Below are 17250 nucleotides of genomic sequence, written 5' to 3' on the forward strand. Positions count from 1 at the left end.
CTGGGGGTCGCTCCCCCTTTGGATGTCGAACGACCCTTTCACAGGAGTCGCCTGAGACCATCGGAAAACACATATATAATTACATCTTGTTTTTGTGATGGATCACTATGCTTTAATTGTGTTCAATTTGTAACAGTGAAATTGGGGGTCACCACAACGTGAGGAACTGTATTAAAGGGCGGCGGCATTAGGAAGGTTGGGAACTGCTGCTTTAGATGGACGTGGGCAGCTCTGCTGCGTGAAGAGCAGCCTGCAGGCCTCAGCGACTTGGACATAAGCCTCTGCTTGCGAGGAGGGGAGCGCGGGAGCTGGTGGCCAGAAGGAACGAGCCTGAGCATTCTCGGTGATCTCTTATTGTTTTACAAGGAGGACGGATGCCCGTAGTTTCTAACTAAACTTTTATGTAAAAAGAAATCCCGCCAGCTGCTGTGCGGAGAATGGGTTGCAGGGTGATGAGTAGGAGCACAGCAGTGGGGAGTTAGGGTGCGGTGCAGGCGTGAGGTGCTGCTGGCGTGGCTGAGGGGACAGGACGCTGGGTGGGCCGAGGCTGCGTGCTGGGGGTCCGGCCTGCAGGATTTAGGGTGGATCCGGTGTGGGGCGTGCTGGACAGGGAAGCCTCGAGGGCGCCTGCCTCCCGGGTTGTGACTGAGCATCTGGGTGGATGATCGTGGTGGCATTTTCTGAGCTGTGTAGTCTGGGGACGGGGGGGCGGGGGAACTGGCTGGGGCTGAGGGAGTCAAGGGTTGTGCTTTCTCCGAGTTGCACTGCCGTGGCTCTCAGGCACCCCGAATGATCAGGCAGATGTTGGCCCTAAGTAGCCTGGATCTCCACAGAGCGTCCGGCTAGAAACCACTTGCTTTTCGTTTTCTCTAACAACTGTCTGTGAGCCAAGTGCCATGCTGAACCAGCGCGCCTGGAATAGAGAGGAAAAGCCAGTAGGAGCCCAACGAGCTGAAAGGCCAGGTAAACTAAAGAAAGTGACCAGTTTGAGTAGGAAAATACCTCCCCCATCAAAGCTCACCTGGTGCCCTTCAGTATGACAGCCGAGGGAACAGGGCTCCCTGAGTTGGCGCTGGCACTACCTGTGGAGGAAGGTGAATCTTAAAGACCAGGCCTGAGGCGAGGCAGCAGGTGGAGGCAGGATGCTCCCGGCAGAGGGAGCGCGAGGATAAAAGCATCTTTGCTCCCTTGTGTTCCTTCCCTCTCCCGGCTCGTTCTCGGCAGGTTTTCCAGTAGCTGGAGTTGGCATCTGACGGGCAGAGGCCCCCGCTTCTGAGCCCTGAGGTGACATTGCCGCCCTTTGCCAGCTTGTCTCGTGAATTCCTGGTGTTCACGAGGGCATCTTGTTAGTACTGGATGCTTTTCTTCCTTCTTGATGCTTAGTATTGTAGATGTCTCTCTCTCTCTCTCTCTCTCTCTCTCTCTCTCTCTCTCTCTCCCTGACATCAGTAAAATCATATCCTTGGTTGACGATTGATAATATGTAATAAAAATAATAAGTGTATATATTCATTGACTCACTGCCAGAAATTCATTCTAAAAATACTTAACAGCAGAAAATATTTACAAGCATATTCATTGAAACATTAGTTTCTCTTGAAAGAAATGGAAACTAGTGTCTATCAGTTGAATGGTAGACTGTAATCTACTCAATGTATATAGAATACGATGAAGGTAAACTGTACGTATGATCTTTGAAAGAGTTCTAACTTGCATGCCAACTGATTAAAGTCATGGAAAACTTACATAGTATCAGCCTATTTGTATGCTTTGTATGTGAACTTATATACTGAAAAGATACCAAAATATTGGAATATATATATATATATATATATATATATATATATATATAGCATTCTGTAGGGAAATGAAAGAGGGACTTTACTAATAGTTTATCCTATTTTGCGTATTCCTCATAATGAGAATGTAATACTTGTGTCTTTTAAAGCAGGACTCAAAACTATAGTATATATATAGTTTACTTAGTTTAATACTAATCTTGCCAAAATGTGTATCATGTTATTTGTGCATCAGTCTACACATGCATATATTTACTTAAGAAAAAACATAGCTGGGAATAAAAGCGTGTTAACTGGGATTGTGCCTACGGAATAAGGTTCTAGGCATTCAAACACCGTCTTCCCAGTCCCTTACATTGATCAAAGTGATGCAGGTTCATTTTGATGAACCTCTTTAAGAGGGAGGTTGAGCAGAACAAGGTCCTCTCCGCCCACCGGGGTGCCAGGGCCTGGCCCCCAGGCTGACCCTCAGGCTCGGCCCAGACCTGGCCCCAGCAGAGCAGCCATTCCCTGCGCTGAAACCGGAATGGCTGCGGGTTGTTGGAGCCATCGTAGGAGAATGAGACCGTCTTGGTGGATCTTGGTTCGTTTGTTTAGACAACAATCTTTCAACCTTCTTCCTCTCAGACATTCCTGCCTTCTTTGCCAGCGGAGCCACTTAAATTCTCAAACTATTTTCCCAAACCAAATGATCCCACAAGCAAACATTTCTTGGCACTTAGGAGTGGGGAGAGGTAGGGGTGAAAGTGTTTGCAGAGCGCGAGGCTTGCTTCTGGAGGGTAAACACTTAAAGGCAGCACCTTCTGAGTTACTGAAACACCTGAGGTGAATTCCTGTACGTCCTTGGAACCAAGGTTCTGTGTTCTCCTTGGCTGTTCACTTACGATGCCTAACAGTAAATTAGAATAAACTAAACTATCACAGGACCGTTCATTTCAAACCGTCTTGAAAGATTTTTCTCCTACCTGGTCCCATGGTCAGGAAACACGTTTATCAACGTTCAGCTTCAGATCAGCCCTCATATTCTTTTTGGTAAATGCACTTACCGTGACATATACGTAAATGGAAAGTTAAAAACAAGTGACCATCCTTCCTGATACGGTTGTTTTCATCGCTGTCTTCCCGTCTAAGGTGCATGCACTCAGTCAGCATGGATGACTTGCTGACTATTTACGGGGCAGGCATGTGCATGTGCTGGGGATTTGGGGAGCAGAGCAGGGCCGGGCCCAGGAGAAGCTGGGGTTGGAGGCGGGACATCCGTGTGTGGCTGGTGTGTGGCTGCTGAGCCCTCCTGAGGGTGCCAGGTGGGACAGGATGCGGGAGCACTGTGTGAGAATAGCATTCCTAGGTTACGCGTAATCAACAAGTGAATGGCTTTTAATACTGCCAAATTGTTTCTTAAAAAGATTGTATCAAGTTACTGAATCACCAGCAAGAATGAGTGTCTGATTACTCACATCCTCACCAGAACTAAGTTTCATTACGACTGAGACAAAACAAAACTTGATAGTCGCGTAAGCTTACAATTAAGCCTGATTATTGTTTCATTTGGCGTTTTGTTTTATTCTAGTGAAGTTGAACACTTTCCCATGTTTTTATTATCTTGCTTCCTCTTGTGGAAATATTTTATTCACTTGGAGTCTTAGCATTGTTCGAACTTATTACTATTAAAAAGCAGTTTATTCGGAGATCTTATATACATATATGCACTACCTATGGACACAGACAGTAGGATGGCGAAGGCCTGGGGTGGGGCGGGAACTGGGTGGAGGGGGACAGTGGGGGAAAAAGAGGGGCATCTGTAATACTCTCAACAATGAAGGTGAAAACAACAGGTTATTGAGGTGAGATTCACATAACACAAATTAATTAATTTAAAATGACACAGTGTATTCAGTGTTGTGCGACCACCAGCGCCGTCGCGCTAGTTCAACGCGTTTCCCTCACTCCAGATGCCCAGAGTCCTTTCTCTTCATGTGCCCTTCTCTGCCCCTGGCAGCCACGGACATACTTCTGTCCTCATGGGTCCGTCTGTCCTGGCTGTCCACGTATGTGCAGTCATACGTCAGTCTATATGGGACCCCTGTGTCTGCTGCTTTCACTGAGCATGTTTTGGGGCGCGTCCACATTGTAGCAGGGAATAGTACCCCACTGCATGCATGCACCACACTTTGTGTACCCACTTATCCAATGACAAACATTCGAGTGGTTCCTACCTTTTGGCTGCTGTGACCGCCGCTGCCGTGAACGTGTGTGTACATGCAGTTGTCTGGGTGCCTGTCGCAGGTCCTTTAGTCTGGACCCAGGAGTGGAACTGCGGGGTCAGATAGCAGTTCTGCGTTGAGCTTTTGGAGGCACTGCCGTACTGCCTTCTGCAGACACTGCGCCTTTTACATCCACACCAGCAATGTACAGGGTTCCCATGTTCCCCACCCGCATCCACGCTTGTAACTTTCTGTTTCTTGTCTTTTTTAAAATACATTTTAAAAGGTACCCCAGCATGACAAAAAGCGTCTCAAAGGCAACAAATGAAGGAGAGAATGCTTTTGTTCCGACGAAATGGAGGCTTAGCACAGTTTTTAAGCGTCAAGAGGCCACCGGGAGTGCTAATGTTGCTACGCATGTGGAAGTGCTCACAACACGCAACCACCGGCACTTGAATGGGTAGAAAGCCTGTTGCTGATTGGATAAAGGGAAAGCGGCAAGCCAGTGAGAGTATTTCCCAGGCAGTGATAGGTGAACGTTCCTGTAAGGCTAGTCATGGGTGGTTCTGTACATTTAATAAAAGACGTGTTTAGTTATAAATTAAACTGCATTAGGCGTGCACTGCATATAAGGAAGGTTGAAACATGGAATCACTTGGGGGTCTGGAGCAGATAATTCAATTCACATTATTTCTAATGGGAAAAGTGATTCAGTTTTCAAACAGGTCGCTTCTTGAACAGCCTTCGAGGAACGAGGTTCCACTGGACTTAAAAGAGAAATATTTTTTGAAAGCTACTTTTGATCTTTGGCTAAGTCCCTAAAGAATGGAGGAGTTGCGTGTCCTTGATCGGTATTTTTCCTGTTACCTGTGGTGGGAAGTAATACTCCTCAGCGCCCCGGCTGGGGGGTGTAGAGGTGGAGCCTGTGCAGCCTGCACGCAGCCCTCGTTGCTGGAGAGCAGGCTCTAGGGCAGTGATGGCGAACCTTTTGAGCTCGGCGTGTCAGCATTTTGAAAAACCCTAACTTAACTCTGGTGCCGTGTCACATATAGACATTTTTTGATCTTTGCAACCATAGTAAAACAAAGACTTATATTTTTGATATTTATTTTATATATTTAAATGCCATTTAACAAAGAAAAATCAACCAAAAAAATGCGTTCGCGTGTCACCTCTGACACGTGTGTCATTGGTTCGCCATCACGGCTCTAGGGGCAGCCAGCGTCATCTTCAAGGCCAGGCCCCTCCCCGCTGCTCCCTCCAGAACCTACTGAAGGGACACCTTTCTTGACGCTTCTTCCAGAAGTGGGTGGCAGTCAAATCGAAGTGGGGATCAGTAGTCAGGCCGGGCACTGACAGCAGTGGTGGCCACAGACTGCGTCGTGAACTTGGTGGACACCACGGGTGCTCACGAGTGCGAGGCACGTGCTGCATCATCCCGTGGTTATGTGACTCCCAGGAAGCTTTGTCTCCTGCACAGGCCATTACATCAGTGATGATAACTCTGTCTGCTCTGCAGAGCTTTATGAGGATTGAACTCACACACTCATATGTATTGAAGCTCTGCGGTACATGGCAAACACTCAGGAAATGCTTCATATTATTAGTATAATTATATAAAAATCGACTTTTTTACATAAAATATTATAAGTATTGACATTTTTGCAAGTAATATATGTATCCCCATAGCAACAGCATAAGCGAGGTGCTCTGACAGAGGGGAATCACCCACAAATACCGCCTCTCAGAAGTCTATTTCCGAGTAATCATAGGACTCGGCCGGCTGGCATTAGGGCGATTTGGGTGGGGCCTCCTGAAGTCTCCCGGTTAAAGGGTGCAGGTTGGAAGGAGTGAACGGTGGGGAATGCATGTCAGAAGAGGAGCCAGAAGATCTGAGGAAGGAATGGGCAGACTGGTGGGAGGAGAGAGAAGGAGCTGTGAGAGGAGATGAATACTTGGTACCAGGGAGGGAGGGGAGCTGCAGAGCGGAGAGAGGGATGGGGTGAAGGGCAGGAGGCTGCAGGCTTTGGGGGGAAGGATGTGGGAGACAGAGCAGGACGGGCATTAGGGTTCCAGGAGTGCGAGCTGGGAACCAAGGTCATAGTGCTCCAGTATCTGAGAGCCCCTTGCGAGGAAGTGGGGTTCATGGAGTTCTCTCTGCACCAGTGGTGAGGCTGTAGGGGGCGGGCCTAGGGCCACCATGGATGACAAACTAAACCTGAGGACATGAGCCTGGGCAGGCCAGCGTTTTGTTCCTTTGTGCGGCTGGTTTCTCTGCTGGAACAGTCATAGAAACACACAGACAGAAGTCGTTTTCAGGAGCTAATCAGCATCATTACTGGGAGGGGAAATCTTTCCAGTGTTTCCCCCTCCCTTTAAGATTCAAATGGCAAACCCCATCCTTCCGTCTAGCAGTCGTGGAGTTCCCGAGGGCGATTCTGTGTCATCAGACAGGTGACAGTCCTCGAGCTGATGGGCTGAACAAGGGCCGGGAGAGGCTGCCAAGGAAACGTAGCCGATCAGACCTCTCACGTGCACCTTGGACCGTGCCGAGGAGGGTTGAAGCGTGGCAAGAGTTTTATTAACCGGAAAATGGCTTCTCGCTGTTACGTGCTTTCCCACATAGTGCAGTTAGGGCACACTCGGTTTTTCGGGACTTGTGCCTGCCCACACGTGGTGTTCACCGTCATGAAATCGTGAAGAGCAAATATGTGTACGTGTCGTAGCACAGGTATCTGTGATGTGACAGGAACACCCAGTGACAGATTGTGTGAAAGAACGAGACCGTGCCCGAAGGAGGGGAAATGCCATGCGCAGGTCAGATTTTATACGTAAACTTCGGCAAAGAGCTGCAGCCATTTACCGTTTTCTTTGCATCGGTCACGGGGCGGAAGAGGACGTTTCTAAGCAAACCGTAATCTCTGGAATTCTGCAGAAAGGCTCTTGTTAACTTTAGGCTCTTTGCAGGATGTCGCTGCGTTGTGGGAAACAATGCAGACCAACTCCATCCGTTCTTTCTCCCTCAACATCAAAGGGAGGTTGAGTATGTCAGGGACTCTGCCCAAAACAAGAGGAAGACGCTTAGAGGCTCATGGACATTCCTGCTCGCTCTGTTTGCTGTATGTGTTGTGATTCATATTGTTTTTCATTTTGGAATACGTCCGTTATTTCTTTTTGTTTTGTGTTTCTTCTTAGTCTATGGTAGGAATATGTCCCTTTTAGCAGGATCGCAGCATAACCCGGTGCTGAATTCTGTTTGCTACCTGAGAACGTTACTCTGTTTATACCTTGTCATGTGGATAAGAATTAAACCCTACAATTTTGAAATGAATCAATTTTTATTTAACGGGTTTACTGAATGAGAGAGTGTGGAGAAAAGATACGTGTTTATCCAGATGCAGAGAATAAAGGGTTGCTTTTATGTTGGAAGTGACACTGCAAAACAAGTTTCCCGTGAAACTTTGCAGGCATGGAAGCATCTGAGTTTTTAACCGAGTTCACAGTGACACGTACCCTGGAGATGTAATTCCAGCCTTAGAGCAGTGACAGGTAATAAACTGCTTATTACTGCTGAACAGTCGATGGAAAAACTGGGTTCTTTCCAGGTAGAATCATGTTCCCGTGACTTGTAATTGAGCAGGTGTCCCCGGCGTTGGTGACTTCTGATGCCGGCGGTTGATTATGCTCCTGTCACATCCAGGCCTCTGCGTGCATTTGGCGCCAGGCTGGACTCTTGTCATTTAAACGTACCGTTTCCGTGGTTTCCTATTTGTCCTTTTTTTAGGATACACGCACCTCTCAGACAGCATTGCTGAAGGAGCCGGGGAAAGGGAGTCCTCAGACAGAATGCCATGCGAGGTCCCCCGGCTCGGGGGTTACCTGACCAGCTTTATCGAGGTGGTCAGAGACCAGTCTTGTAGACGAGGGAGCCAGGCCGCTGCCTATGGCGTGGGGATGTCTGGCGGTAGTATCCAATTCCTTTGTCAAGAGAAAACTCAATTTTCCTGGGCAGTTTATATAACATGGAATTTGAGCACAATTCTAAGAACGCAGTTGTTTTTTCAACTCAGAATGAGTTCAGATTGACTCCAGGTTTAGAAAGTAAATATGGCAGATTGCCTTATTTGGGCAGGTTGCTTACCGTGTCTGAGGTTCATTTGACTCGCCCAATACATATCGAAGCTTACCACTTGCCAGGCACTCTTCAGTTCTCATTTAAACTTCACCACCACCACCCTTTTTAGGAAATAGATTGGGAAACAGGGGCTTCTAAGGTTACAAACCTGCCCTCAGCTGTGCAGCAAGTAAGTGGCAGAACAGGGCTCCTCCCAGGTCTCCGGTCCAAACTTCAAGCTCTTCGCTTCTGCGCCAGTGGTTCCAACCCCCCAGCCTTACCCGGAGGGCCAGACGACACACACTGCTGGGCCCCGGGGGTTCTGGTTCTGAGGGCTGCCTGCAGGTCCAGGAAGGTGATTTCCAACCAGCCCCCAGGTGCCGATGCTGCCAGCTGCGAGGACAGACCAACTGGTTCCTCTGGAGCGTACAGGAGACAGTTCACTTGTCCTGCTTGTATGAATCACCATTTATTGGCCATTACCATGTCCTAGGGCAGTGATGGTGAACCTTTTGAGCTCAGTGTCAGCATTTTGAAAAACCCTAACTTAACTCTGGTGCGGTGTCACATATAGACATTTTTTGATCTTTGTAGCCATAGTAAAACAAAGACTTATATTTTTGGTATTTATTTTATATATTGAAATGCCATTTAACAAAGAAAAATGAACCAAAAAAATGAGTTTGCGTGTCACCTCTGACACGCGTGTCATAGGCTCGCCATCACTGTCCTAGAGCAATCCCCTTCTCTCCTCCCATTCACCCTGGAGGCAGGTAAAGTGTGGAGGCAGGGCCGTGTGCCCCCCACCTGCAGAAGGAAGCTGAGGTCCAGAGAGGAGTCAGGGAGGGGTCTCACTGTGGCGAGTCAGTGGCTGCACTGGCTTTGAAGGTCAAGGCTCTGGAGCCGTCTTCAGCGCGGACTTCATGCAAAGGGAAGCCCGAGAGGAGAGACGCTCTCTTCCTTCCATGCGTGGGGTGTGGGGCGTGGGTTCTGGGAGGAGGGCTGCTGCGGGCGGGCTGGGAGGAAGGGCTCCCTCGTTCCGCTGTCCTCCCAGCATCCTGAGGGAAATGGCGCAGTTTGCTATTCTGATGGGTGATGTGATTCTGCAAGTGACGCGTGTTTCAGTTGGGCCACGAGAGAGTTGATACTCACTTGCGTGGATTAGAGCAGTGATGGCGAGCCTATGACACGCGTGTCAGAGGTGACATGCAAACTCATTTTTTTGGTTCATTTTTCTTTGTTAAATGGCATTTCAATATATAAAATAAATACCAAAAATATAAGTCTTTGTTTTACTATGGTTGCAAAGATCAAAAACTGTCTATGTGTGACACGGCACCAGAGTTAAGTTAGGGTTTTTCAAAATGCTGACACGCCGAGCTCAAAGGGTTCGCCATCACTGGATTAGAGGGTCCCAGGTGATTTCGCAGGTGGGAGCCGGGCTGGGTGCCAGCACGTGACGTTAGAAGCTGTGTCCGCTGCCGCTGGTCACTCCACAACGGGCCGTCACTGGTCTGTGCTGTGAGCTGCTCCAAGGCCCAGGGGAGCCTCGGAAGCCAGACGAAGGGAGAGGGGAAACCAGCCACAGTTGAGTCTGAAACCCGTCCTCTGCTTGGGAAACTGGTTTCCCACTGGTTTTACAGCTTAAGGAGAAGATACTATACACAGTTTCAAAGGGGGAGACCACATTGATGTGTAAATACTTTGTGTGTCTCTGAAATTAATAAAAAATATTAAAGAAACTTTTTTGTTTAATGACTGTTACATACAAGATACTTACAAAAATAAGATATTTGTGTCTCCTCTCACGAACTCCTAGTGGACCTCACCATCGAGTGTTCAGTACCATAACTTAGCTAAGAGCATCCAAGCCTGAGGTCGGTGTGGCAGGCAGGCGTCTGTCGGAGAGGCGCTGGCAGGATGACTTCCGATTGATTGGCGGATTTCTCTTTGGGAGGGGAGGGGATGGATGGCTGCTGAACTGTGAGGGGAGAGAGCGGCCCCGCCCCCGGCTCCAGCGGGAGTGCCCCTGGTGTAGCCTTGTGTACAGGTATCTCCCGGTGTTGAGCTGTGAACTTTCCAAAGGGTGTTACGACTTATTGCTCCTTTTTTGGATGTTCTCCTGTTTTTTTCTTTAGGATTTCAAACCTAAAGTGGTGCAAACTCTGGAAACAGCAGACCTGAGAGGAGATGCAGCGCGGACACGCGTGGGGCTGGGGCTGGATTCGGACGTGCGGTTGGATGGGAAAAGTCACTGTGCATTGCCCTGGTTTCTTGCAGGTTGACGAAGCCCTTGTCGTTTGCTGACTGTGTTGGGGATGAGCTGCCGTGGGGCTGGGAAGCCGGGTTTGACCCCCAGATTGGTGTCTACTACATCGACCACATCAACAGTAAGTGCTCCTTTGCGGGAGAAGCAGCCGTATGGGAAAGTGCTCCCCCCCCCCCCCAATCCAGAGCCACGCAAAGGAGGAGACCGTTCACAGAGTGGTTCTTTATGTCAGCCCCCACTCTCATGACTGATATTCAACGGGACGTCCAGTTTGGAGTTTGGGGCATGTGTGTAGAGGTGGGGTTATGGGGGCAGAGAGAGAAAGGTGTCGTCTGTCTGCCTGCCCCGCCCCCCACCTCCCCACCCCCCAGCAGGGAGTGAGTTTTCCTCAGTGCAGGGCTGGCGGCCTCTTGTCATGACCACCGCCCCTTCAGGCTGGGCTCCTCCTCTGGTCCTCGCCATGGCCCGAGGCGGTGCTGGCACGTACGGTCTAATGGCGCAGCTCTGTGTGTGTGTGAGGGTGTGTGTGCGAGACTGTATCTGTGGATGTGAGGGTGTGTGAGTGTGTGTGTATGAGGGTGACCAGCCGGGAAGCGCAGCTGAGGCTGTGGGAAGCCCTGCCCTCGTCTTGCCTCAGCTTCCTGCGTTCTTTGTGGTCGTGGGGGGGGGGGGGAGCACCTCTCACTTTAAGAGCTTTTACGTCTGTCTCACCCCTGGCACGGCCAGGCTGGGCAGAGGATTTGCGCGGCCGTGGCCGCTTTTAAACACGTGCTTGAAGGGTTTTATATGCTTACTTTTGTGTGTGTGTGTTTATATTTATAGTGAGCTGTTTACCTCTTGAAAATTTTGTTTAGATGGTGGCACATGACACTCACTGATACATATTTTGTTTATTTCACTTTAGAATAATTATTTTACTTTTATAGATTTTGGGACATACAGGATCAGTTTATATTCTGTTACCTTATTCTCTTAGGTCTGTTAAATTCTATGCAATGTAGTTCCGTGTTGTACCGTTAGGACTGACGTCACATGGGAATCGCTTTAGCCGATGCCCGTTCATGCTGATGCCTTGCAGCCGCCGTGTAAACACGTGCAAGCTTCGGAGCACGGAAAGCCCACGTGCACAGGGGCCTTTTCGGAAGCTGAGGATGTTAGTAGGTGGAGTCTGTTCACAGCCCAGACCCGTGTGTGGGACTGTCCTTGGCCTGACGCCCTCGGGCCTTTCATTCTCCAGGCAAACCATCTCCCAGGACGACCGATGGGAGCGCTCAGGGCGCCTGAACTCTCGGCTGGAGGCCCTGGGTGTGCGGCCGGCGGGGTTGGCGAGGCTTCGGATCTCCCGGCGAGCCCACGCGAGGCTCCAGTAAACGTGGGGCTGGGGTGAAGGTCGCCCTCCAGCGATTCCCACCGAAAGGAGGCGCTCCCCTGGGAGACAACCAAGGTCAGATAGTGAGACGACGCTCACCCCAGCCGGGCATCCGAGGAGGTGACTGTCGGGAAGTGTGGCTGGTGAAGGTCCGCCTGCCCCGGGGCGCGGGCAGCACTGTGGTCCCTGAGCTGTGCCAGCTCGCAGGGAGAGGTGTGTCGGTTTCCCGTGAAACGCGGTGCTCCTGGCGCGAACAGCTCCACGCAGGGGGTTCACACAAACACAGATGCCGCGTGTCCGTTCTGCCTCCGCTCTTTTTATGTGATCAGGAGAAATATCACTTCGTTACAGAGATGTTATCTCTCCCTAAAAGCTTCTGCAGATTCCATGAAGGATTCATAATTGTGAGCCTTGAAGTTAGCTTTTATTCTTGTATTTGTAATAACCCTTTCATGATACTATGTTATTGCTTATTAATGATTGACATCCAAATGTTTTAATGTTATGGTGGAAGGGGCTAATTTTGTTAAAATTAAGTTCATTTTAAATGATCATAATTCATTTTTATGTCATTGCAAATAAACAAGGCAATGGGGAATGTCCGAAATGTATAACTATTTAAATCTCACTTTTATACTTATTTTCTATCTATAAAAATTTAGCTTTTCCCCCCCTTAAATAGTTTGGGAAACCAGGAACACACCTACCTGTCTTGGTTCAACAGAAATAAGCTCTGTGGCACCAAAATGCGAAAATTCATTCCCTCCTCTCCCTCCACCACCTGCATACAGACCTGGTTTCTGAGCCCCTCGCCAGGCTTTCTCTTCCGTGTCAGTAGAAGAGGTGTCCTTCCCCCGCACCCCAGGCCCCTCTTAGTAACTTTATATCCCAGCCTCCTCTCCTCCTTGGTATCTTTACCAATTATTTCCCCGTCTTGACATTTTCTCCACCATTTCTATATTCCTATTTTTAGTGATTCTTTTGTCTTAGTATTTAAACACTGGAAACTATCAACATAAAACCAAAACAAATAAAACAACCCCCCTCTACCTCCCTCCCTGCCTCCTACTCACTCACACTCAAACCCATCTTTCAACCAGATGCCTTGCCCACTGGGGTCCTCTCTTTCCCCTTCGCCGTGAAACTTGCTGGAAGCCACCTTCTGCGGGAACTTCACTGCGTCCATCGTCCACCATCCTTTCACAGAAACTGCTCCTGCCAAGGTCCCACCGTAGTCTCGTCTTCCTGGATCTGACAGTCCCCGGCACTCTGGCTCTTTACTGCCTGGATTTCATGGCGCCGGTGTTGGCATTATTTTACCTACCTGGCTGTCCCTCCTCACCTGTGCCTGGGGTAGGACTTCTGGAGCCGTCTCTGCTTGCGCCCTGCACATCTCCTTGGGCAATGACCTCCGGTACTTTCTGAGGCTGATGCTGACGAGCTGGTCTCTGAGGTCTTGCCCAGAGGACAGGTGCATCTGATGCCTCTGTAAGGCTCTGTGTGGTCCTCTTCCCTCAGGCCTGCATGTCCCTCTCCCTCCTGGCCGCCCGCCTGCCTGGCACAGAGGGCACACGGCTGTGCCCTGTGCCTCCTTGGCCTTCCTTTCATTTGCTGGTTTTAGACGCAAGCACTGTCTGCCCAGCCCCTGGGCCCTCCCTCTTGGCCAACTGCCTCGTCCCTCTGGGGTCCGCCTGCCCAGGCCCTGTGCTTCCCGAGGGCCCCTCTAGTACCCAACCCTGCACTTCGCAGGTCCCCACCCGCTTCTCATTGAGGTGCTGTAGTACCAGGTCCTTAGGGATTCTTAAAAGTCTCTCCTCATACTGGTTTTAATGACCTATTTGTGTGTTTCTCTCACTAAATTTTGTGAGTGTCTGGAGGCCAGTGACTGCATCTTTCTTTATCCGTGGGCCCTGGTGTAATGATAACCTCTTGCATGTTAGAGGGAGAAAGAGCTTATCGTTTCACTCACAGATGAGAAGCCTCTTGTTTGTTTTTGAAGACATTAAAGTGCATGTCAAGTATAACTTGTGCTTCGGAAAGCACCATTCGGAGTATTGAAAACCTTAATGATCAGAGTATCAGCTTCTAGGTCCCCCACGCTGCTTTAGTGCAGCGACAGTCTCCCAGCGGCCGAGGGACTCACTGCCCCGATGGGCCCAGATGACGCCAGGCAGTCGTCCTCCCACTAACAGGACCTGCCCCATCCGCTCATTAATCTTACAGACAGCCCGGGAGCGCAAGGGAGCACACGGTGTTATCGTCTCGTAACAGCTGTCCACACATATGTTGTGTCTTGACATTGTATAGTTTCAGCATTATTTTCTCTTTATTTTAATAAAAAATGAAATAGAGAACGTTTGGCTGTTTACTACTATTTCTTTGTAACACCATTAAATATCTGTAAGTAAAAGATTTGACCTTGGCAGTGGTAGTGTAATAGGCCTGTGTTTTATGATGGAGTTTGCTTTTGAGTGGGTGAGGAGGTCGAGTGGGTATAGGTATTGGTGGGGGAGGTTAACTAACCAGAAGGTGATCATGAAATACTGTTTGTAAGGTTTTGATATTATTACTAAAATCAGAAGTAAATAACTTTTTGGTAAGGTCAGAGTTCTACCCTCATTTTTTGTCTTTTCTTTAGTAATTGAGGTCCCATTTACATATAAGAAAATGCACAGATTTTAAGTGTGAAATTTGACAAGTGCCATTCCAGTTAAGATACCGAATGTGCTCACAACCTCAGTAAGTTCTTTCCTGCCCCCTTTCCATCGCCCACCCCCTCCAGTGCGGCCAGGTGTTCTAATTCTGTCATCTCAGCTTGATTTTACCTGGCCTAGAGCTTCATGCAAATGCAGTGTGTTTGATTTTGTGAATAGAGTCTTCACACGATGAAATGTGTTTGATTTTGTGAATGGAGTCTTCACACGACTTGCTTTAAAGGATATATTACTGAATACAATATCCTGGTTGAATATTTACAGTACACATATCTGACAAAGAACCCAGGTCCGGAACGGATGACTAACTCCTGAAAATCAACATTAAAAAGACAACCCAACTTAAAAATGGGCAACAAACCTAGACACTCCCTCAACTCTCCTCTCGGTCATCTCCTCCTCCTCGCTGCTCCCCCGCAGCCTCTTTCCTGGTGTCGGGCTCACACTCGGAGGCCCAGCCTGTCACACTCCTCACTGCCTCCCAGGGCTGCGGTAAGCCGCCCGCCATATGGATAATTCGCCCACCATGCGGTCCTGTGAGCCCCGAGTTCCCTCCTCAAGCCCCTGGCGTATTATGACTCTGTAGAGCCTGGCTCTGAGTGTTTTCCGTCCTTTGTCTGTGGTTTTGGGGTGTCGTCAGTGGGAGAGCTTGGGTGGTGTGTGCCTCCTCATTACCCCCAACAGCTCCCTGTGTTAGTGTCAAAGCAGCAGGAGGACCAGGCATGATGAACTCCTCCAGTGTAGATGATGAACTCCAGTGTAGATGACGCTCTTTGTGGAGTTGTTTCCCTTAGCCCAGGGGTGGGGGGCGTATGAGACCCCCGAAATGGTTTGGTCTGGCCCTGCCAAGGCAACCGCAGGCGGGACTCGAAATTCCACAAATCTAGGAGCTTTTTTCATAGCAACATACGTTTATACTAAGCGAATGAAGTTACAAATATCCAAATGGCCCTTGGCAGAGAAAAAGGTTCCCCACCCTGCTCTAGAGGAAAGAAAATACGTTAGGGGCCTGTCTGTTTCATCTGTGTCTTATTTCATCCTTTATATTTGCCTAGGAGGATAACCTGTTAAGGTGTTTTATAAAGAGAAAATTTACAGCTGGTGGTGATGACTAACCGTTGTTAGCGGTATCACGCCTGTGTGAACGTTCACACATTTCACGGCTTGTCGAAGTCGGGGACTCTTCTCAGCGGCCCCTGTTCCTTCCGCCGGGGTGTGGAGGTGACACAGGCAGCCACGCCTTCGCCTGGAACCTGCCCTCTTCCTACTTCACGCTGTTCTTTCTCTCCTCAGTGCCTCCGGCTCCTCTGGGGTCCCTGTGTCCGTCACTCCCCTAGGTGTGCCCTCCTCCTCTTGCCGCTGCCCTCCACCCCCAGCAGGGCTCCCCGGCCCCTGACTATGCACCCCACTTTCCCGACTTTCCCGTCTGGATTTCTGGCTCTGATTCTCCTGGTGTCTTGGCAGACATTGTGGTCAAAACTTCAAAACAAACAGATACAAACTGGGGTTCTTCAGTTCTCCCTTTGATGGTATGATTTGTTTGAAATGTTACAGTCCTCACGGTTACTGACTTGGAAAATGTGGAACCATCTTGTCAATCCTTGATTTTTTCCTCTATTATATCATCTCAGATTTGGTCCTTCAGCCTTCTTTCCACTGCCATTTTCCTAATTCACACCCTCATTACATTGTGCCTTTCATTCTTTTCCCTTTTAAAAAAAAATTATAAGAGGAATAGATGTGCATAGGCGAAAAGTAGAAAATGCAGGTGAATAACAAAGTAAAATATTATCCATATTCACACAGCCTAGAGATAACTCAGTATCCTAAACCTGTTAGTGTGAATCCTTCTAGACTTTTCCATGTTGACACACACACAGTTCTAAATATACCTCAAGTGGGATTATATTATACATATGGTTTTATAAACCGCTTTTTTCACTTAATGTACAATCTTCCATTAAAAACAACCGTCCGATCCATCCTGTCAGCACCTCACATGTTTAGGGGCGCTCTTGCTGCAGTCCCGCCGAGACCCTGCCCTGGCGCCTTCCTGGGGCTCACAGCGGCTCACACAGGGGTCTCCCTTCACCTGGAGTTAAGGAGCCTCAGGCTGGTCCCTCTTGGAGGAGGGAAGTGAGGAAGGGCAGTGGAATGCGGACAGAGGAACCTCCATCGAGGGTAGAACAAAGGCTCCTGCCATGCCAGGGGGCAGCTGGCTGCTTAGGGAGGGGTGTGGGCCCCGGAATGCGCTAAGCAGGCCCCAGAACCGGGGGATGGGGGACCAGAAGCTTCTGGGAAGAAGGAAGACCACAGCGGAGGCAAAGGCCTGGGGAGGCCACGGAAGGCAGGGCTGCCGAGGAAGGAAAGGAAGTCGGTGCCGCTGAGGGCGGGGAGGGGGCTGGAGAGAGAAGCAGGGCGGGGCCTGGGGCCCTTGTCTGGGATCCGGCGGCAAAGCCCTTGCAGACACTGCCTGTGCCGGGGACCTTGTCCGTCCAGGAACCCCTGGTCTCTGAGCTGCCCTGGCATTTACCCGTCTCCTCCTGAGGCTCCTGACTCCCTCCTGCATAAGACGGTTACGTGTTTTTAAAATCCACACGTCACGGTGTCTTCCATGTAAGTTCTAGGAAGGAGGGGCGTGCCTGGCATCTTGTCTCCCCTGCTGCGTGTGGCGGGTGGTCAGCGATTGTCTGTAGAAACGGATCGTGAACAAATGCAGCAGACAGTGTCCAAAAAGGAAGGTCAGGAGAGTTGCTCCTGTTCGTTTCATTCATTCTTCCT

The 17250-nt window shown here is 49.4% G+C and overlaps 1 protein-coding gene across 1 annotated transcript in view; it reads left to right on the top strand.

Moving 5' to 3' along the window:
* WWC2 (WW and C2 domain containing 2) overlaps positions 1 to 17250 on the top strand; it is a 130055-nt gene that overhangs the window by 57040 nt on the left and 55765 nt on the right. The window contains exon 2 of the mRNA XM_081084078.1: positions 10398 to 10507. Within this exon, the coding sequence (XP_080940204.1) occupies positions 10398 to 10507 (110 nt within the window). The remainder of the gene's footprint in view (positions 1 to 10397; positions 10508 to 17250) is intronic.

The sequence above is a fragment of the Myotis nattereri genome (genome assembly GCF_964212035.1).
Source record: "Myotis nattereri genome assembly, chromosome: 2".
In the NCBI taxonomy this organism is placed as follows: Eukaryota; Metazoa; Chordata; class Mammalia; order Chiroptera; family Vespertilionidae; genus Myotis; species Myotis nattereri.